Source organism: Helianthus annuus, chromosome 3 (assembly GCF_002127325.2).
Source record: "Helianthus annuus cultivar XRQ/B chromosome 3, HanXRQr2.0-SUNRISE, whole genome shotgun sequence".
Lineage (NCBI taxonomy): Eukaryota > Viridiplantae > Streptophyta > Magnoliopsida > Asterales > Asteraceae > Helianthus > Helianthus annuus.
In genome coordinates, this window is record NC_035435.2 from 75,150,930 (window position 1) to 75,173,941 (window position 23,012).

The 23,012-nt window shown below is 42.9% G+C and overlaps 1 protein-coding gene across 1 annotated transcript; it reads right to left on the reverse strand.

The window, feature by feature from the left end:
- Positions 1-5,339: 5,339 nt before the first annotated feature.
- On the reverse strand, positions 5,340-6,972 carry LOC110931345 (vegetative cell wall protein gp1-like). The gene is made up of 2 exons (XM_022174742.1): positions 6,923-6,972; positions 5,340-6,264 (listed from the first exon to the last, which is right to left on the reverse strand). Exons 1-2 carry the CDS (start codon positions 6,970-6,972, stop codon positions 5,340-5,342), a joined length of 975 nt encoding a protein of 324 aa, XP_022030434.1.
- Positions 6,973-23,012: the final 16,040 nt, after the last annotated feature.

Sequence of the window (23,012 nt, forward strand, 5' to 3'; positions counted from 1 at the left end):
GCCATTAAGCTCTGCAGGTAGGTCCAATTTATATGCTACAAGCCCAATCCTTTGAAGGATTCTGAATGGACTGATGTATCTGGGATTCAACTTCCCACGCTTTCCAAAGCGTGCCACACCCTTCCAGGGTGAAACCTTCAATAACACCATATCTCCCACCTTAATTTCCAGAGGTTTCCTTCTTCGGTCCGCATAACACTTTTGTCGATCACGAGCCGCTTTAATGTGCTCTCTGATCTGAAAAATATTATCTGTTGTATCTTGAACCAATTCCGGCCCGACAAGCTGTCTATCACCTGCATCAGGCCAACAAACCGGTGATCGACACTTGCGTCCATAGAGAGCTTCGAACGGTGCGGCTTGGATGCTTGCGTGATAACTGTTATTGTATGAAAATTCAACCAATTGTAGGTGAGTGTCCCAACTTCCACCTAAATCCATTACGCAAGCTCGCAACATGTCTTCTAATGTTTGAATCGTCCGTTCACTCTGTCCGTCTGTTTACGGGTGAAGTGCAGTACTTAGATTCAGCTGAGAACCAAATGCTTCTTGAAAGGATTGCCAAATCCTTGACATGAAGCGTCCATCTCTATCAGAGATAATTGAGAGAGGCACCCCATGACGTGCAACAATCTCTCGCATGTATATTTCAGCTAGCTTGCTGGTTTTATCCTTCTCCTTGATTGCCAAAAAGTGTGCAGATTTCGTTTAACGGTCTACAATTACCCAAATCGTATCATGGCCCTTGGGCGTCCTTGGTAATTTCGTTATGAAGTCCATAGAAACCTATTCCCATTTCCATTGGGGTACTTCAGGTTGTTGCAGAAGACCTGAAGGCTTCTGGTATTCGGCCTTTACCTTGGCGCAAGTTAAACATTTGCCAACATATATCGCGACATCGCCTTTCATCCTTGGCCACCAATAGAAATCCTTTAAATCTTGGTACATTTTATCCGCTCCTGGATGAATTGAGTACCGTGACATGTGAGCTTCATCAAAAATAACCTTTCTTAAACCACCAAACAAAGGACCAAATTCGTTTCATGAAGCACAAAGTTCCTTCCCCGTTTGGTACCAACTACTTCTCCATCCCACGGAGATACTCATTCTCAATATTCCTTTCCTTGAGAGCTTCTCTCTGCGCGGCACGAATGCGCAATGAGAGGTCCGTTGTATGATCATTTCCAAAGCCCTAACCCTTATGGGCTTAATCCTTTCCTTTCGACTCAGGGCATCCGCGACTACATTCGCTTTCCCTGGGTGATACTTAATCTCACAGTCATAATCATTCAACAGCTCTACCCAGCGTCTTTGCCTCATGTTAAGCTCTTTTTGATCAAAAATGTGCTGCAGGCTTTTGTGATCAATGAAAAGGGTGCATCGCGTGCCATATAAGTAATGTCGCCAGATCTTCAATGCGAATACCACCGCGCCTAATTCTAAATCATGCGTGGTATAATTTTTCTCGTGGACCTTCAACTGGCGAGAAGCATATGCTATAACCTTCTGCCGCTGCATTAGCACGCAGCCTAAACCATGGCGTGAAGCATCGCAGTATACCACGAAATCGTCCGTGCCTTCAGGCAGCGATAAAATTGGTGCATCGCAAAGTTTGTTCTTCAACAACTGAAATGCTTCTTCTTGTTTGTCTCCCTAATCAAACTTCTTATCCTTCTGTGTGAGAGTGGTCAAAGGCTGAGCGATTTTCGAGAAATCCTCAATGAATCTGCGATAATAACCAGCCAAACCTAGAAACTATCGAATCTCGGTTAGCGTCATTGGAGTTTCCCAGTTCTTGATCGCCTTGATCTTTGTGGGATCCACATGAATTCCATTTCCATTAACCACATGACCAAGAAACTGAACTTCGCGTAACCAGAACTCGCACTTCGAGAACTTCGCGTATAACTTCTCCTTTTTAAGTAGCTCTAAAATAGCTCTTAAGTGTTGTTCATGCTCGTCCTTCGTCTTCGAGTAGATCAAAATGTCATCAATAAACACAATCACAAACTTATCGAGGTACGGCTTACAAACTCTGTTCATCAAATCCATGAATACAGCTGGCGCATTTGTCAGACCAAACAGCATAACCAGGAACTCGTGATGTCCATAACGAGTCCTAAAAGCAGTCTTTGGTATGCTTTCTTCTTGAATTCTCAACTGATGGTATCCTGATCGTAGATCGATCTTTGAGTAGAAACTTGAACCTTGTAACTGATCGAACAGGTTATCGATCCTCGGCAACGGATATCTGTTCTTGATTGTCAATTTGTTCAGCTCCCAGTAGTTGATACACATGCGAAAGCTACCATCTTTCTTCTTAACAAACAAAACTGGAGCTCCCCAGGGCGAGAAGCTTGGTCTGATAAATCCTTTATCTAACAGCTCTTGGAGTTGTGTTGACAGCTCTTGCATCTCTGAAGGTGCAAGTCGATAAGGTGCCTTAGCTACAGGCACGGCGCCTGGAACTAAGTCGATATGAAACTCAACTTGCCTTTGAGGCGGCAATCCTGGCAAGTCTTCTGGGAAGACCTCAGGATACTCCTTCGCGATCGGAATGTCTTCCAATTTTGGCTCAGTGGCTTCTTTATCCATGATGTGTGCTAGGAAGGCAACACATCCTTTCTTTAAACATTTTCGAGCTTTCAAGCAGCTGATGATTCTCAAAGGCGTATTGTGCTTCTCTCCGTGTACCACAATCGTTTCTCCATCCGCCATTGGGATGCGAATGGTCTTCTCATGACATACAATCTCGGCTTTGTTGCTTGACAACCAATCCATCCCTACTACCACGTCGAAGCTTCCCAACTCTACGGGCAGTAGATCCAAAGTGAACTCGTGTTCTCCCAGCTCTATTACGCATCCTCTGATGACTTCATTTGTTTCAACTAGCTTTCCATTAGCCAGTTCAATTGAGTACGGAATGTCTAACTTACTAGCAGTTAACCCAAGCATTTTCTTAAATTCTAGCGATACAAAGCTATAATCGGCACCAGTGTCAAATAGTACAGATGCAAAGCGTTGGTTAATAGGGAACGTACCAGTAACTACATTGGGATCCTACCGTGCTTCCCTCGCACCGATGTTAAAGACTCTGCCTTGCGCTTGATTCAGTTTTGGGCATTCCCTCTTAAAGTGCCCCAGGTCTCCACAGTTGAAACACCCTGGTCCTCGACCATTCCCACTTCCATTTCCGCCTCGATTTACGTTTGCTCCCCGGTTACCAGCTTGATTCCCAACATTTCCATGATTTCCATTCCCGCCATTTCCTTCCTGTTGGCGGTTCCCGTTCCTTCCTCCATATCCTCTTTGATTACCACGACCAACACCGGTACCAACCCAGCATGTTTCTTTTGAATGGCCAGTCTTCCCGCAAGACTCACCTTTCCTGAGTCTACACAGGCCGGGATGATGGTACTGGCATGTATCACACTTGGGCAGAGTGCCCATGTAACCTTTCCCTCTGTTTTCGACACCGGTTTTGGCCCTGGCTGGTGCGCTTGTCTCACCCTTCTTGCTCAAACTGCTGGTACCTTGCTTGAAGTTGGAGAATTTTCGTTTGTTCTCACCAGACGACTCCACATGAGTCTCCTTCTTTTTCGGTTCAGAAATTGAAAACTTGTTCAATCTGATGGCTTCCTTAGTAAGTGCCACGCTGAGATCAATGGCTTCGGTGATTGTTGGGGGCTTGGACGTTGTTACCATACTCATGATCTGGGGTGCCAATCCCCAGATGAAACGCTCAATGCGTTTAAATTCAGGCTCAACCATATACGGCACAACACGTGACAAGTCGTGGAACCTTTGCACATATTTAGCAATTTTAGGACCATCCATTTTTAGGTGCCAGAACTCAGTTTCTAGCTTCTGTATTTCAGCCCGAGAACAGTATTTCTTCCTCATGAGTTCCTTCAGCTCAGCCCATGTTAGTGCATATGCCGCCGCTTCCCCCAGGGTCTGGACCTGAAGATTCCACCAGGATAAAGCACCATTAAGAAAAAGCCCTGAGATGTATGTAACTTGATGTTCAGGGGCACACTTGCTCATCCTTAGAACATAATCCGTCTTTTCTGCCCATCTGACGAAAGCAATAGCACCCCAGTGCCGTCGTAACTTAAGGGCTTACAATCCAGAAATTGTTTGTAGGTACAGCCTGTACAGGCAATATCATTAACAATAAGCATTAGTGGATGTGTAAGAAGTATCCAAATGTAACGTAATGTGTCTCAAGCGACTTGGACATTACCATTGGGTGGGTTGTTGTTTCTTGAAGTATTCCCGCTAGTTTTTGCTCGGGAGGCCTCATAGTCAGCTATCGCTTTTGAAATACGTTCCTGTAGTTCTGCCTCGGTAGTAGGCAAGCGTGTGTCTCGTCGTGGAGGAATCATCTAAAAGGAGATCATATTGGTCAGGTCATAGTAAGTACGGTAAGTAAGTAATATGCGTACGTAATAACATCCATCAACTCAATAACACATAACATCCCATGTCATAATCATAAATAAATAAATAAATCAACAATGCATGTAATGAGAATACTGCGATTGAGCTATCATAAAATCAAGACCACAAATACAGTGTTTACAAGTTTTACAAATGTATCACACATCCCAAATGAAGCTAAGGGTCAAACTTCCCTTGTCTGAACTGTCTAACCATATACAACAACCAAGATCAATTATCAAAAATCATAATGTCATCATGTGGTCTTCAAAATGTTGTATAGTCTGGCTCAATCGCTGTCTTCTCATCAAAAGTAGTGGTACCTGCAACAGACCAAAAGTCCTCAAGCTGATGGTGGGGGAGGAGGAGGAGGTGGAAAGAAAATCAAACGGCGCAAACGCACCCAATCCTCCTCAAGTGCGTGGACAACATGCAGCAGGTAAGCAATCTGCTGCTCCGGGGTGAGGAAACGGACATCAGAATCCGGGTGTAGTGGAAGAGGAGCTGGTGGTGTAGCAAAAGGAGACTGACAATGACATGGGGGAGGACGCGGAATCCTCTCCAGCTCCTGGACTCGTCGGCTCAACGCATCCTGCTTAACTGCAGGGATATAAGTATGTCCTCAGTGGTATATCCGACATGGAAAGGGTGATACGGGTCTGATAAAGGCATAACATGGGGCGAAGTCCACAGAAACGGCTTGCCTGAGGGTGTAAAGGGAGATCTGGTATGTGTAACTGGTGTAAAAGAGGGCATAAATGGAAACGCTGTTGTCGTGGGTGGCATGTGATCATGTGCTGTGAAGAAGGCCCTTCCCCTGGACGGGGAGGGGGTTTGTCCTGTAGAAAGGTGATGGGTAAGTCCGTGCGGTGGACATCAGATACGTGCGGATGTAACTAGGGAATATCAAGAGGTGCAGAAACAGGTGCAGCAGGGGGTGTGACTGGTACAACAAAAGAAGGGTAATCGTCGTCCTCAATCCACCCGTTACGGGTGTCAGCATATCTGGGATCGACATGTGTGGTGAAAGGTGCACGGTCAACAAATACCGGCACAGGATCAGGTAAAGGTGCATCCACAATAGGAACATCAGGAACCGGTGGTACAACGGCTGGTGCATCAACGTGATCAGGCTCTGGTAAAGGATCATGCAAAAGTGCAACGGCTGGAGCATCAATAGGGTCATGAGTAATAACAGGCTCTGGAGCTAACTCGAGTGCTGGATCAGCTGGAGCTGGCTCAGTAGGTACAAACTCGACCTTAGGATCTGGGTCGACGTCATGGGGAACGAAAGGGGCAGGTGACATCGCCATTTCCGAATCATCGTCGGGGGAGTAGTGCTGCATGCCCCGATGATGGAGAGTAGCGGATGCCACAGACTCAAACGAGTCTGGACCAGGCGAATCAAGAGGAGCCTCTATGTCAGGATGCTCGATAACAGGGACAACAGGATCAGCAACGGGAACATCAGCAGGTGGTACAACGTCATCCATGAGGGCCACACCATCCTGGTCACGATCCGGGGGATCCTCGATGAATAAGTCGATATCGTCATCTGATAACGCGTCGAGAGGTAAATCCTCCAAGGGAAATGTAGCTAGGGGGATAGGAGCAGGGATCGGAATGAGAGGTAGATCCCCGTCGAAAGGACCATCAGCTAAAGGTACATCATCCCCAAAGTCGGGTAGGGCAAAAGGCTGGAAGTCATCCTCCTCAGTGCTCGTAGTATCTGATGTATGAACTTCGCTCTCAGGTAGGATCTTGTCGTCCTGGGATCCAGGGTGTCTGACACTCTGGTATCGGAAGAAGAAGACATCATGTCTGTAACACAACCACACATATGCACATACATCAACATGTAGTCAAAAAAGCATGTAAGTCACAATTAATGTAAGCAAGTAATCATCCTAGTCTTCCCTAGACTATCCCACCCAGTCTCTAAGACTAACTCTCTGGTCTCTAAGACCAAAACCTCCTAGTCTCTAAGACTAAACCTCCCCAATCTCTAAGATTGAACCTCCTCAGCCTTCTAAGGCTGAACCTCCCTCAGTCTCTAAGACTAAACTTCCCCAGCCTTTAAGGCTGAACTCCCTCAGTCTCTAAGACTGAATGTAAATTTTGAAATGTGTATTTGTGCCTTTTTGTTTGTAAAAATGTTTGTTCCCTGGATCTGGATGTTTTGTGTATGCAATGCAAAAATGTTTGGAAACATTTTCGTGAGAGCCCTAGTGATCATAGTCTAGACTCGAGAAAGAATCCTAGTCCGCTATGATCGAGGCTCTGATACCAAGTTGTCACACCCTGACTTTTGCGGAAGCGTGGGTTTATTTGGTCTGACTTCTTAATACCATAGCAACAATCATAACAATGCTAAATGATAAAAACACAAGATGTTCATCCATTCATTAAGTTTAAAAAATACTACAACATCATTGTTTTAAAACATCGATACCAAATAGAGTTACAGACCATAACATACTTGTTTGAAAAGAGTTCATAAGACTCAGCAAAAGACTTAGAATAAAACATGGTTTAAAGACATGTAACCCGTCCAGGTAAGGGTTACACCTCCTAAACCTACTACCCTGGATGACATCTTTATTTAGTACGCAGCTTGACACATATGCAGACACTTGCCAGATCCGATCAGTTGAAATCAAGCACAGTCATTAAGCACAAATTTAATATTAATTAATTGTATGGATACCTGTAATTGTGAGGGTTATCACAGTATATTAAAACTGTCGTTATACACATGTGTATCATTTAATTAGGCACTTGTTGTAATGCTAAAAAATCATTGTTTAGACGAGGTGTAAAAGTTACGCATGTGTATAAGTAACTTTTGGTCAATTTTTTTGTATATATAATAAGCATTTGCTGGAACATGACACATGTAAAGTATGTATACACATATATATTTGAACCCCTAAAATTATACATCAGTCTATTAACCATATACTAATGAGTTATAATTGGCTTATGTCCTCTTGGCTTGTTTCGAACACCATATATTAGAACCCGTGTTATACATCTGTGTATCATCCAATTATACATATGTGTATTGACAGAAATCATATTGTTTCTGTTAAATGTAGAATTTAATAACTGGATATATGGTATAAAAGTGGTTAAGCAAATTATAAAATGACTAGATGTGTAAAAAATTTGTAAAAGAAATATGATGCTTGTCCAATCGATTGAAAGAAAAAGGAAATCGTGAACTTCATTTTTGTTTGAATAATGGATTTGAATTATTGATTTTTGGATCAATAAATTGATTCACAAAAAAAAAAATAGGGATAAGTTATCATGTTGGTTAATTAATATTAAGAGTAAATTACAAGTTTTGTCCTTTATGTTTGCCCCAAATTTCAGACGATGTCCTTTACCTTTAAAATTGATGAGTTTTGTACTTAATGTTTCAAAATCCTGCATGTTATGTCCTTTAGGGCAAACCCAGTTAATTTTTTTTGTTAAATCATATTATAAAAGGGTAATTTGGTCATTTTAGCCAGTTAATTTTTTTTGTTAAATCATATTATATAACTTTAGTTCGATTCGATATACATGTATAGTACAGGGACTATTTCTGTAAGTTAGTTTTACAAAAAACCATATATCGCTAGGTCAATGCTGAGCTCCTTCACTTCTGTATCATCTTCTACGCCTCTAGCTCCACCACGAGCCACCACCACCGCCATAGCTCCGCCACGAGCCACCGTTCAATCTCCGACACCGACTCTCAACTCGACGAGTTCCACTCTCCTCTCCGCGTCGACTCTCTTCTCCGCTCCGACGACATCATCTCCTCCACCTCCACTTCCACAGCCATCGACAACTTCCGATCTCCGATCAGATCTCCTCTTTCCGGTACCGTCAATGTCGCGCCGTTGGCCAAATCTCCATCGCCTGCCGTAACCTACAACCGGTACCGTTAATTGCGTTTTCTGTTATGGGTGCCCCGATTCAACTCCACCACCATCGCCGCCATACCCTTCTCTCTCTTCACGCAGATCCGATTTGTATCTGATGGTAACATACTTGAATGTGATTTGTATCTGATTTGTATCTGTATTTGAATGTGATTTTCGAGGCGATTCTTGTGACTTTAGAGATTCAGAATCTGTTAATCAGTTGCTTAAGGTTTGGATAGTTACATGATTGAATAGCCATCTCAATAATTAGGTTTATGCTGCCTTGTTTATAGGTGTTGCAGATAGTTGCACCAAGAAAAGATTCAAGCATTTCACTGATCTTTTAAGCGAGTGGGGATTTTTTGTTTGTTTAGGGATTTTGGGTTTTTTTTTTTTTTTTTTTGAATCTGGTTCAGGTGATGTAATTGATGGTGATGTTGGAGACAGTGGAGTGGTGATGGTGGGTCAGGCGATGGTGGAGATAGTGGGTGGTCGGCGGCAGGTGAGGGTGGGAGGTGGTGGTGGTTGGCGGCACGTGAGGGTGGGAGGTGGTGGCGGCAGGTGATGACAGGTGGTGGGTCTGCAACTTTTGAAGATGGTGGGGTATTTATTTTAAGTTAATTACATAAATTTCCATAAAAAACGAAATTACAAAAATGCTCTCATGTGCCTTGCACATGATCAGATTTAACAAAAAAAATTAACTGGGTTTGCCCTAAAGGACATATAACATGCAGGATTTTGAAACGTTAAGGACAAAACTCATCAATTTTAAAGTTAAAGGACAGCGCCTGAAATTTGGGACAAACATAAAGGACAAAACTTGTAATTTACTCTAATATTAATTAATAACTACCATATTAAGTTTATATGTGTAATTACAATCATATCCTTTTCATCTAAAAAGTAAATCAATGGCTAGGATTAGTTCACTAGGTTCACAAACTAGGATGATGTTCACTCTTGAACTTAACTCTATATATATATATATATATATAGAATTGCGCTAAAATAAGAACCACCTCGAGTTGTAAGAACCGTGAGAACTTTTTGATTCGGGGCGAGGTGGACCAATTTTTTTTTCATAAACATAGATGCGTGTATTATAAACACATTTGTAAAAAAAAATTCAAAAAAAAATGTCGTGTGTGTAGTTTTGAGCACCACAAGTTTGTGTTTACGGGTACCGTAAATTTTCCGGTAAGATTTACGGTACCCGTAAACACAAACTTGTGGTGCTCAAAACTACACACACGACATTTTTTTTATTTTTGAATTTTGGTCCACCTCGCCCCGTACGGTGTAGTTCTCACGGTTCTTACAACTCGAGGTGGTTCTCATTCTAGAGGTCCCCTATATATATATATATATATATATATATATATATATATATATATATATATATCGTGCCATCAGCGGAAAAAAACCCGATAATATCCATCTCCACTAGGCATAATGCATATACACCAATTCAGGAGTATAACAACCCTAAAGTAAACCGACACCCTCGAAATATTTTTCGACGCCCTAATATATATTAAAATATCCAAAGATTTCCTAAAATACACCCCATACATGAAAACGGACCCCGAATACCTTTAATATTATAAAAATTAATTAAAAATCAAATTTTTGGGGCTCTCGCGTGGCGCGTAAGCCATCCCTTGAGCCTACGCGGGCCGCGAGTGATCGCAAACGAGGCAGCACCCGGTGCCGCCACGTGTCGTCACGCGTGTCGACCCTACTCGTGACCCGGATCAGCTATGTCGTAGACCCCCTGTCGTGTTGTCGTAGTACACGCAAATTTAATCCAAATAACAACTAATAGATAGTGGTAAATGGGTATCGAACTCAAGGAGTATGTGGAGAATGTGTTGATTTTATAGCTTTGAGATTTAACTACAATTAACGTAAAATGCAGAAATTAAAGATCAATGATTTGGATTGTTGTTTTAGAAAACTAAATTATCAATTACTTACTAATCAAGATTGGATTTTTAAATCAGAATATGAGAACAATGACCATCTTAGGATTCAGTTTCTTTTAACACTTGTGTGAAATTCCAACTAGAAAGAGTTACATAGACATAACTCGTGTATAAACAATTGTTGTGATAAAAGGGAACAAAGTACTCGGATTATATGAACACGAGGTTGTTTCCCGATGATCAATCAATCAATATCCAACCCTAACCCTTCTCGTGATATATTGATTGTCAACGACACCAAGAACGTACGAATTAGGCTAGAATTGCAATACCAATTAACAAGCTACAATCAATTACTCATACACCATGATAATCAAAGCAAACACAAAGTTATCATTCTAGAAATAAAAGAACAAACATACAAGAGTTTCAGAAAACCTTCACCTAAGATGATTACCACAAATTTAGCCGGACATTGTTCGGTTGATCATCATAGCTTCAATGTTCAAGTTCATACGAATCGAAAACACAAACCAAATGTTTAGAAATGTTTGAAACCAACAACAACCAGCCAAAATCTCCCCCAAAGTGCAGAGAAACTGTCCAATCATGAATGACATAAAAAGACAATTGAAAACGGTTTTAATGGAGCAGTTACGTCTTTTCCACGTCACCTCTACCGTAACTTACGGTAGCTACCGTAAGTTATGGTAGACTTCAAGTTGTTACGGTGAAACACTACTGTTTTACGGTGGAAATGGGGAAATTCAGGGGCAACCGTAAATTATGGTAGACCGTAAGTTATGGTAGGCTTCAGCAAGAAATTTTGTTTTCTTCATAACTTTCTCGTTTCAACTCCGTTTTCTTCACCGTTTTCGCCCACGTTCTCGTAATTTCATCCGCTATCATGTCATCATCTTAATTCTTCAATTCCAATAATTGATTTTTTTCATTTATTCTCCGTATTCCTTCCATTTTAAGCTCTATTTGTACCTGAAACACAAACAACCGTAGTTATCTAATTCTAGACAATTACCCGATTAAATGTAGGATTTTAATATCGTTTATACCACTTAAGGGTTGTCCTACGGACTACCCATCACATCCCCACACTTAACCGTTGCTTGCCCCAAGCAACTCATCAAAAACCATTTTCAAATGCATAAGTGATCAACATAAATCAAACATAAACATGTCATCCTTTTATTAGCCTTTTCCTAACACCCAAACAACACACCCCTCGCTATATCTCTCCTCTCGGCAACAAGTAAGCACTAGCAAAGATAAGCTAGACACACAAAAGGCAAACGGGTGGTTGCACAACTATAGGCTTGTACCTAAATCGGTCTTTCTCCTCACAAGTGCCAAACATGAATGCAAATTAAAGGGGCTTTATGGTTGTAACGTGGCTAGGTGTACGGGTAGGAAATGGAATATATATATATATATATATATATATATGTAGTAGCGAAGAACTTAACCCGATCTTTTATTACACAATGAACAAACACTAAACAAGACATAACTTCTATATACAAAACAACTCACACTTCTTTTCTTCTTTTTCATTTCTCTTTCTCTTTTTTTTCTTTCTTTCTTTTTTTCTTCTTTTTTTTAACATAAACATAACATAACTAAACACAACTAGAACAAACTACTAACACTATAAGACCGGGTCAAATCGGGTAAATTTTTGGGGAACTAGGTATGGCTTAACAAATGATGGCTTTAGGCACAAAATGGGCAAATGAATGTCCAAACCCCGGCCCCTCTCACTACCTAGCTCATATATATAGTTTATGAGGTCCAACCCCCCAAATCCCACACTCGTACACAATATGACGAGGCTACCTAAATGCCCTTATCCTATCCACATTCATGTTTCACTAAGGCCTCGAACCGTATTCAAGCGCAAGTTCTAATGCACCCCCACCCATTGCCACTCTTATCAAAGATATAATTATTTATTTACATTTGTGGCTTCAACTCTCACCAAGAAAAAGGGTAAATAAGGGTTGCCAGTGTGTCACTCGGGGTTTGTACAAAGTGTTCAAATTCCCATAATGTTTCACTTGATTTAACTTTTTTTTTTAAAACATCAAAATTTTCCCCCATCCCCACACTTGGGATACATTGACCCCAATGTATGGTTTTGGAAGGAATTGATCACTAAAACCCATTCAACATCAACAAAAGCTTAAACACTCAAACCCCAAATTTCTTTTTTTTTAACCAAAAATCAAACAAACTAACTACCAATATTTCAAAGCTAAAGAATATAACAAGACTAAGGAAATAGTACATTAACCTGGTGAAGTTTGACACAACAGATGTTGTAGATAATCCGACTTCCTATCACCACCTTCCTATAAATATCAGCACATCTTCCCCACACTTGAATGTTGCCATGGCCATGAAAAATAGAAAGATAAAAACAACAAGATCAATGTAAAACCCCGGGTTGCCTCCCGAGCAGCGCTAAGTTTCGAGTCTTCAGCCAGACCGTGCCACCCCCATTTATGGTGGCTCAAAGAATCGGTTCCTATCACCTCCCCCACTATAGCTTGTCATTGGTTGAAATGCATCCAGCAAATGTCCATTCGGTGGATAGTCAACTACATACCTGCTCGAACCCTCATACTTCTTTTCACACCCCGGTGGTTTGTTTGTTTTTATTCTTTGATGCACACTTTTCATATGGTCACTAGACTCTCTGCCCTTCTCTTCAATAGATTCATAACTAATCTCCCTAGTATGAACATCAAAGTACAACTTACGGTTCTTTTCGGTCATAGTAATAACCCCGTCTCTATAGTTGATTTGAGCATTTGCTATATAAAGAAACAGTCGACCTAAAATTACCCTTCGTTGTGATGCCAATTTGGTAGAGGCATAATCTAAGACCAAAAAATCCACCGGATAGTTGAATTCTCCCAACCGAATCATGACATTCCTAACCACTCCTCGCGGACGCTTCCAACTCTCATCCGCCAAACTCACCATGGTGTCTATATCTTCGAGCGGACCAAAATCATACATGTCATATAGATCACCTGGTAACACACTCATGCTCGCCCCATAGTCCAACAATGCGTGAGGGATTTTTAATTTTCCCACACGGATAGGCACGATTGGTGCTCCATGTTCTTTATCATTCTCACCAACAGCTTGCTTCCCTATACCTGTATTTATTTGACACGAAGAGGTTAGAAATTTTTCATTAAATTCGGTACTAGGAACGGTGCTTGCCACATTGATATTAATGCTTTTTATGTTCTTGGGATTTGTCACCGTGCCAGTCGGTAGCTGGCCTTTTGCTTTCTTCAATGTCGCCACTTCACTCGCAAGTTGACCCATTTGAGTGGTCAACGATTGAATAGCTTTGTCACGGATTTCATCTTTTTGCATACGAACCTCATCAAGCTGATTTCTTTGTTGCATCTCCATTTGCATCGCTTTCAACATCTCCATGACCTCATTTCCACCCGAAGAACCTTGACCCAAAAACCCACTTTGTTCATTACCCGGTTGTTGGAATTGCCTTTGGAAACCTTGATTATTAAATTTGTAACACCCCCAAAATACCACCTGCGGAAACCCCGCGAGGCGTGTTACACATCAGAGTCTGAGCCACCAATCACATTGAACCAATAGTAAATACTTAAATAAAACATGTCATTAATCGCCAAGATTAAATGTCAACACAATATTAATTTCCAAGAGTTATGTAGCGGAAGCATATGATAAGTCGTTTAGTAATCGTTTCAAAATAAACTTAAAACCAATGTATCAATTATAAATAATCCAGCAGCTTCGATCCATGACCACTCCAGCTCGCCCAGATAGCAAGTCCATGTTCCAAAGTTAACGACCTACAAGCATGCAAACAAGTGTGTCAGACTACGCTGGTGAGTTCAAGGTGTTGCTTACGTGTGAAGTTACCAGATATTAGTTAAATCAACTCGTTGTTTGGTTCAGATGTCGTTGTTAACTTGATTATTGTACCGTATGCAGCGTCAACGATGGGAATGCCTAACCCCAATGCCCTACAGGCATTGGTCAAAGTCAAGGTATCAAACAACCTTGACAAGCTGTAGGAGGTCTTATATCCGCGTTACAAGATGTCCCAGTAATTAGTTCACGCCCGTCCTTACGGCCCGGTGTGAGGGTGCCAAACCTAATAGCGCTATCAACTAATTACCCCATTGCCTTACAGGCAATCCGGTAGATGATTGTTTATATGTTCCAGTTGTTTACCCCCAAGTTTCCCTTCCAATTGTTTACCAGTTGTCCCAAACCACCGGGACGCATGCTTGAGAAAATGCAATGAACTCACCTTGGTTTGCTCGGCAGATTATACCAAAGTTACTTGAATTAAAAGTGGTCAATCACGTCCTAACAGGATTACCGTACAAGTCAGGTTGGGTTCAAGTAGAGCACGTATGTTTACACATAGACTAACAAGTCATAAGCACGTAAAGTTCATGGCAACACGTTTGGTACGTTAACAGTCAAGAGCATATCATATTCATACTTGAACGATTTAAATAACCAAGCCCAAAAGTTAGTAGGCCCAACATGTTGTGCGATCCACAACATGTTGTGCGATCCTCATATCCCGGCCCAACAACATAACTGCCCAGTAACCTATTCTTGGCCCAATTAACATAACATACAAGTGTTGTGCGACCCGGGCAATTTGTGCGATCCAGATAGCTTGTGCGACCCAACTGGTCTTGTACGATCCGGTTGGGTTGTGCGATCCAATTAGCCCAACCCAACAAAACACCCGGCCCAATATGCTAAGGGATTTACATAAAGATTTCGGCCCAGCAACAAAGCAGTCAACTTGTGCGATTAGTGTGGGCTTGTGCGTTTGGTGACCCTTGTGCGATCTGGGCCTCTTGTGCGGCCGGATCAGCTTGTGCGTTCGGACCTCATGTACGATCAGGAGGTCTTGTGCGATTAGTTTAAACCATTCCAAATATCAAGCAAAATCGGTTACATAATCACTAACAGTTTCCTTATTTTTCATGCCAATCAATTAACACAATCCAAACATAAGATCAATCTAATATCGATTAACCAAGCATAATCTAAGCAATTCATATGAACCCTAATATGAATAACAAGAACATTCAAACCATCCGATCCAAATCTTTGTGCAATAATCCGCAAACTTAACATAATAGTCAATCTAACAAGCATCATCAAACAATCCGAATCCATACATGGCAGCCGATTGACATCTTTATACACATAAACATCATGGTAGCCGATTAATATCATCACACAATTTCCGATTTCCTAATCATGTAACCGATTAATAAAGACATTATCATCAAACATCATATGAAACACAAAGATCATAATCATCATTACCATACAATCAAAGAACAAGCAACCAATATACACTAACCGTGATGTTTGAATGGGTTGAATGGACCGATGTGGAAAGCTTCGAGTGGGGAGGGGCTGCCGTCGGGTTCCAAGCAAAAACGAGAGAGAGAGAGAGGAAGTCTAGAGTTGTGTTGTGTCAAGTGATTGTAACAATTGAGGGTTTACACATTTAAGAGGAGTGGGCCGAGCCCAACTTGTTGACCTATGGGTCCGCGTACAAGCTACACGGCCCAAGGAGATTTGTGCGGTCCAGCGGTGTGGTATGTTGTGCGGTTCGAGTTGAGTAAACATATACATATTCACATAACACCTATTCAAATAACATGTCATAACATCATACACTCAATAGTTCAGTCATTCGGTAATTCAATCAAGTTCACATACGTTGCATATAATACAAAGACGGGTTTGAAATACGAGTTGTCACAGTATCCCCAACTAAAAAGAAATTTCGTCCCGAAATTTGGTACGCACTCATTGAGAAAGCTAGATAAATTAAAGCAGCTAAATAAGTTAAAGCTAGATAGGTTATATCGTTTGCTGGTTTTCCTGGGGTGTCACATCCTCCCCAACTTGAATGGGAATTTCGTCCCGAAATTCGCTAGTTGCATCAACACTGGGTTCGCTAGATTTTGACTGGTCTTCGGGGAACAAATGTGGATACTTAAGTTTCATCTGGTCCTCGCGTTCCCACGTGAACTCTGGACCACGTCTTGAGTTCCAACGAACTCTCACAATCGGTATACGGCTGTGTTTACGAACTTTAACCTCCCGATCCATAATTTCAATTGGTTCTTCGACAAACTGCAATTTGTCATCTATCTTCAGCTCTTGAAATGGTACTACTAGTGTTTCATCAACCAAACACTTCTTTAGCTGCGATACGTGAAATACATCATGGACATTACCCAACTCAGCAGGTAATTCCAACCTGTAGGCCACTTTTCCAATTCGTTCTAGAATTTTGAACGGTCCCACATAACGAGGGTTTAATTTGCCGCGTTTCCCAAAACGTACCACACCCTTCCAGGGTGAGACTTTTAGCATAACGCGATCATTAACTTCGAATTCCAACGGTTTACTACGCTTGTCAGCGTAGCTCTTCTGGCGGTCACGAGCTGCGGCCATACGGTTTCGGATCTGCACGATGCTTTCTGATGCTTCAAGAACAAACTCAGGGCCTGTGATCTGGCTATCACCCACCTCATGCCAACAGAGAGGTGAACGACATTTCCGTCCGTACAGTGCTTCGAACGGAGCTGCCTTAATACTTGAATGGTAGCTGTTGTTGTAGGAGAATTCTATCAACGGTAGGTGCTTCTCCCATCCTTTTTCCAAAGTCGAGTACGCATGCCCGAAGCATATCTTCGAGTGTTTGGATGGTGCGCTCGCTTTGACCATCCGTCTGTGGGTGATAAGCGGTGCTCATGTCGAGTTGGGAACCAAACGATTTATGCATTGACTGCCATAACTCTGAAGTGAAACGCGGATCACGGTCTGAAATGATAGAAGTTGGCACTCCATGCTTAGAAACCACTTCCTTGAGATACACTGCTGCCAGCTGAGAAAACTTGTCCGTTTCCTTGATTGCTAGGAAGTGTGCTGATTTCGTGAGGCGATCAACAATCACCCAAATAGTGTCATTCCCAGCCTGAGTTCTTGGTAGTCATGTCACGAAATCCATAGCGATCTGTTCCCACTTCCATGTGGGTATCTCTGGTTGCTGCAGTAGACCTGAGGGCTTTTGATGTTCTGCTTTGACTTTAGCACAAGTCAAACATTTGCTAACGTAGGTTGCTATATGAGCCTTCATGCTGGGCCACCAGTAGGTAGTTTTCAAGTCATGGTACATCTTATCTGATCCAGGATGTACAGAGTAGCGTGATTTATGTGCCTCTTCCATTACGAGTTCTCGTAAGTCACCATAGAGTGGAACCCAGATGCGTCCGGTTACGTAGTAAGCACCGTCTCCCTTCTGTTCTAGTCGTTGTCTCGAGCCACGTAAAGCTTCAGCTCGAACGTTCTCTGGTTTCAACGCTTCCAACTGAGCGTCTCGTATCAGGGAAGGGAGGTTGGACTGAATCGTGAGTTGCAATGCTCGCACACGCCTAGGTGCATTATCCTTTCTGCTGAGGGCGTCAGCTACAACGTTCGCCTTGCCCGGATGATACTTGATGGCACATTCATAATCGTTCAATAACTCCACCCATCGTCGTTGTCGCATATTCAACTCTTTCTGGTCGAAGATGTGCTGGAGACTCCTATGGTCGGTGTAGATGGTGCATTTGGTACCGTACAGATAGTGTCTCCAAATCTTCAACGCAAATACCACCGCTCCTAACTCCAAGTCGTGCGTCGTGTAGTTCTTCTCGTGCACCTTCAGCTGACGAGAAGCATAAGCTATTACCTTCTCGCGTTGCATCAACACGCAACCGAGACCCTGAATTGACGCGTCACAATATACCACAAAATCTTCGGTGCCCTCTGGTAAAGACAAGATCGGTGCACTGCAAAGTTTCTGTTTTAACAACTGGAAGGCCTCTTCCTGCTTCGTTCCCCAAGAGTACGCCGTGTTCTTCTGTGTCAGTGAGGTGAGAGGTTGCGCGATTTTCGAGAAATCTTTAATAAACCTTCGATAGTATCCAGCGAGACCAAGAAATTGACGCACCTCAAACGGAGTCTTTGGTGCCGCCCAATTCTTAACTGCATCCACCTTCGCAGGGTCCACATGTATCCCTTTCTCGTTAACAACGTGCCCAAGGAAATGCACTTCCCGAATCCAAAAGTCGCACTTAGAAAATTTCGCATACAGCTGTTCCCTTCTCAAAAGCTCCAAGATGAGACGTAGGTGGCGCTCGTGATCTTCCTTGTTCTTGGAATAGACTAAGATGTCGTCAATAAACACTATAACAAACTCGTCGAGATATGGCTTGCATACGCGGTTCATGAGATCCATGAAAACCGCTGGTGCATTGGTCAATCCAAACGGCATGACCAAAAACTCATAGTGTCCGTAGCGCGTTCGAAAGGCTGTCTTGGGAACATCCTCTTCCCTAACCCTTACCTGGTGATAACCCGACCTTAAGTCGATCTTTGAATAGAAACTTGACCCTTGCAACTGGTCAAACAAGTCGTCGATGCGTGGTAATGGATAGCGGTTCTTAATGGTCACCTTGTTGAGTTCTCGATAGTCGATACACATACGGAATGACCCATCTTTCTTCTTTACGAACAGAACTGGGGCTCCCCAAGGCGAAGAACTGGGTCGAATGAAACCCCTATCCAACAACTCCTGCAATTGATTGGACAGTTCCTGTAACTCTCCAGGTGCTAACCGGTAAGGAGCTCGAGCAATTGGAGCCGCTCCCGGTGCAAGATCAATCTGGAATTCTACTTGACGATGAGGAGGTAACCCTGGTAGTTCCTCTGGGAATACATCAGCAAATTCTCGCACCACCGGTAGATCCTCGATCTTACTCTCTTCAGACTGAGCGTTGGTAACTAACGCTAACAGTGCAGGATACCCCTTTTGTAGATACTGTTGTGCACGCATGGCCGTGATAATCCCAACCATCGTCCCACTACGATGCCCTTGAACTAACAGTGACTCTCCATCAGGGAGAGGAATACGCACAATCTTCTCCTTACACAGAATTTCTGCTTGGTGCTTAGACAACCAATCCATGCCTACCACTATGTCAAAACTACCGAGCGTAACGGGAAGGAGGTCAATGTCAAACACCTGACCCACGAGATCTAGTTTGCATCCAAAAAGGACATTTGAGGCTTCTATCGTCTTACCATCTGCTAGTTCCACTATTTGTCTAACCTCTAAAGGTGTTGGGGTTATCCCTAATCGTTAACTAAACTCTAGGGACACGTAACTCCAATCGGCACCCGAATCAAATAATACAGAAGCAATACGATTGTTAACAGGAAACGTACCAGTTACAACGTTGCCGTCATTCCTGGCATCCCCTGCTCCAAGCTGAAACACTCTGCCCCGAGCACCATTACCCCCGTTGTTGCCGTTGTTGTTGTTGTTGTTGTTGTTTCCAGCGTTGTTATTATTCGGGCGGTTGTTGTCGTTAGCGTTCTGGTTTAACTGAGGGCAATCCCGCTTAAAGTGACCCTCATCCCCACATTGATAGCACCCCCTCCTAAAACCCTGGTTCTGCTGGGGTGGTTGTCCCTGTTGTCTCTGATTCTGCTGGTTTTGTTGCTGCTGGTGTTTGGGCTGTGAAGCCCTACAATCCTTGGCCTCATGGCCCACTTTACCACACCTGCGACATGTGCGACTACATGGCCCGAAATGGTGGTAGCCACACTTATTACACTGTGGTTTCTTCCCTGCATACGAGCCCTGACTTTGACCACTTCCCTGGCCTTGATTGACAGAAGACGACTGGCTAAAGTTGCGGTTGTTGTGGGTATCCGGCCTTTTCTGAGTTTGACCAGCACTGGATGCTTTATCATAATCACTCCACTTCCGCTTGTTATCATTAGCGGACGCAGTGGCAGTGGGTGTAGCAGCTTTAGTGGCCGAAATACGCGGGGGTAACGAATCGCTTTCCACCTCTTGATCCACAATCTTGTGAGTCAGACGAACGATCTGTGTCAAATCATTGAGATGGGCTGCAGTGACCAAGCTCTTCACACGCGGAGGCAACCCTTTGATGAATAACTCAATCCTCCGGGACATAGGCCGGGACAAGTTTGGGCACATGTCGGCCAGTTCATACGATCGCTTCACATACGCTTCAACTTCAGATCCAACCATCTTCAAGTCATAGTATTCGTTTTCCAGCTTCTGGACCTCGTCCCGAGGACAGTACTCCTCCCTGATCAGTTCTTTAAAGTCTTCCCAAGTTGTGGCATTCGCTGCCTCGATGCCCAACAACTGTACTTGGGCGTTCCACCATGTTAGGGCACCATCAGCCAAGGTACCCGCAGCATATTTCACCCTGTCTCCAGCGGGACAGTTACAGATAGCAAACACAGACTCTGCTTTTTCGAACCATCTTAGGAGTCCCACAGCCCCTTCAGTCCCGGTGAAGGTCTGTGGCTTGCAGTCCATAAACATTTTGAATGTACACGCAGGCTGGTTAGGTTGAGGTTGCGCTTGTTGACCAGCTTGATAGGCTGCTAAAGCCTCAGCCACGCGGGTATTGATTAGGTCATTCAACTCAGCCTGAGTCATGTTGATGTTGCCACGTCCGTGTCCTCGTCCACTCATGTTTCTATAGTTGGGAATAAACCGATTTAGAAATCGAAACGAGACAGGAGTCAAGTATCATACTGATATTCACGTACTACTAAGTTCACACATAGTAAGGCAGAACCCTTCTCACGCTCGATAAGCCTCACTGGGACTTGCATGCACCCCGCGTTATTATTAAGTGTGCACCCATAATAATAAGGCAATTTGCATGCTTATCTCAGTGCCTCTTAGCTTACGCTCGAAGTTTCCCCATTCAAACAACACAACAGATGATATCATAGTTCTATGGTTTACATGAGTCGGAGAGTAGTGTCACACTATCAAGTCACTATGGTGTTAAACCTTTCAGTTCATATACGTTGTGGGTGTGTGACTGCTAAGCAAGTACTGTATAAAGTGGGAGAGAAACGAACCTTGCAATCTGGTGCTGAGTGTCATGATCGATTTTCGAAGTTGTTCGGTTATAGTCTGGTTTTACAAAACGTTTTAAAACCTAGTTCACTATAACCAGTGGCTCTGATACCAAACTGTAACACCCCCAAAATACCACCTGCGGAAACCCCGCGAGGCGTGTTACACATCAGAGTCTGAGCCACCAATCACATTGAACCAATAGTAAATACTTAAATAAAACATGTCATTAATCGCCAAGATTAAATGTCAACACAATATTAATTTCCAAGAGTTATGTAGCGGAAGCATATGATAAGTCGTTTAGTAATCGTTTCAAAATAAACTTAAAACCAATGTATCAATTATAAATAATCCAGCAGCTTCGATCCATGACCACTCCAGCTCGCCCAGATAGCAAGTCCATGTTCCAAAGTTAACGACCTACAAGCATGCAAACAAGTGTGTCAGACTACGCTGGTGAGTTCAAGGTGTTGCTTACGTGTGAAGTTACCAGATATTAGTTAAATCAACTCGTTGTTTGGTTCAGATGTCGTTGTTAACTTGATTATTGTACCGTATGCAGCGTCAATGATGGGAATGCCTAACCCCAATGCCCTACAGGCATTGGTCAAAGTCAAGGTATCAAACAACCTTGACAAGCTGTAGGAGGTCTTATATCCGCGTTACAAGATGTCCCAGTAATTAGTTCACGCCCGTCCTTACGGCCCGGTGTGAGGGTGCCAAACCTAATAGCGCTATCAACTAATTACCCCATTGCCTTACAGGCAATCCGGTAGATGATTGTTTATATGTTCCAGTTGTTTACCCCCAAGTTTCCCTTCCAATTGTTTACCAGTTGTCCCAAACCACCGGGACGCATGCTTGAGAAAATGCAATGAACTCACCTTGGTTTGCTCGGCAGATTATACCAAAGTTACTTGAATTAAAAGTGGTCAATCACGTCCTAACAGGATTACCGTACAAGTCAGGTTGGGTTCAAGTAGAGCACGTATGTTTACACATAGACTAACAAGTCATAAGCACGTAAAGTTCATGGCAACACGTTTGGTACGTTAACAGTCAAGAGCATATCATATTCATACTTGAACGATTTAAATAACCAAGCCCAAAAGTTAGTAGGCCCAACATGTTGTGCGATCCACAACATGTTGTGCGATCCTCATATCCCGGCCCAACAACATAACCGCCCAATAACCTATTCTTGGCCCAATTGACATAACATACAAGTGTTGTGCGACCCGGGCAATTTGTGCGATCCAGATAGCTTGTGCGACCCAACTGGTCTTGTACGATCCGGTTGGGTTGTGCGATCCAATTAGCCCAACCCAACATAACACCCGGCCCAATATGCTAAGGGATTTACATAAAGATTTCGGCCCAGCAACAAAGCAGTCAACTTGTGCGATTAGTGTGGGCTTGTGCGTTTGGTGACCCTTGTGCGATCTGGGCCTCTTGTGCGGCCGGATCAGCTTGTGCGTTCGGACCTCATGTACGATCAGGAGGTCTTGTGCGATTAGTTTAAACCATTCCAAATATCAAGCAAAATCGGTTACATAATCACTAACAGTTTCCTTATTTTTCATGCCAATCAATTAACACAATCCAAACATAAGATCAATCTAATATCGATTAACCAAGCATAATCTAAGCAATTCATATGAACCCTAATATGAATAACAAGAACATTCA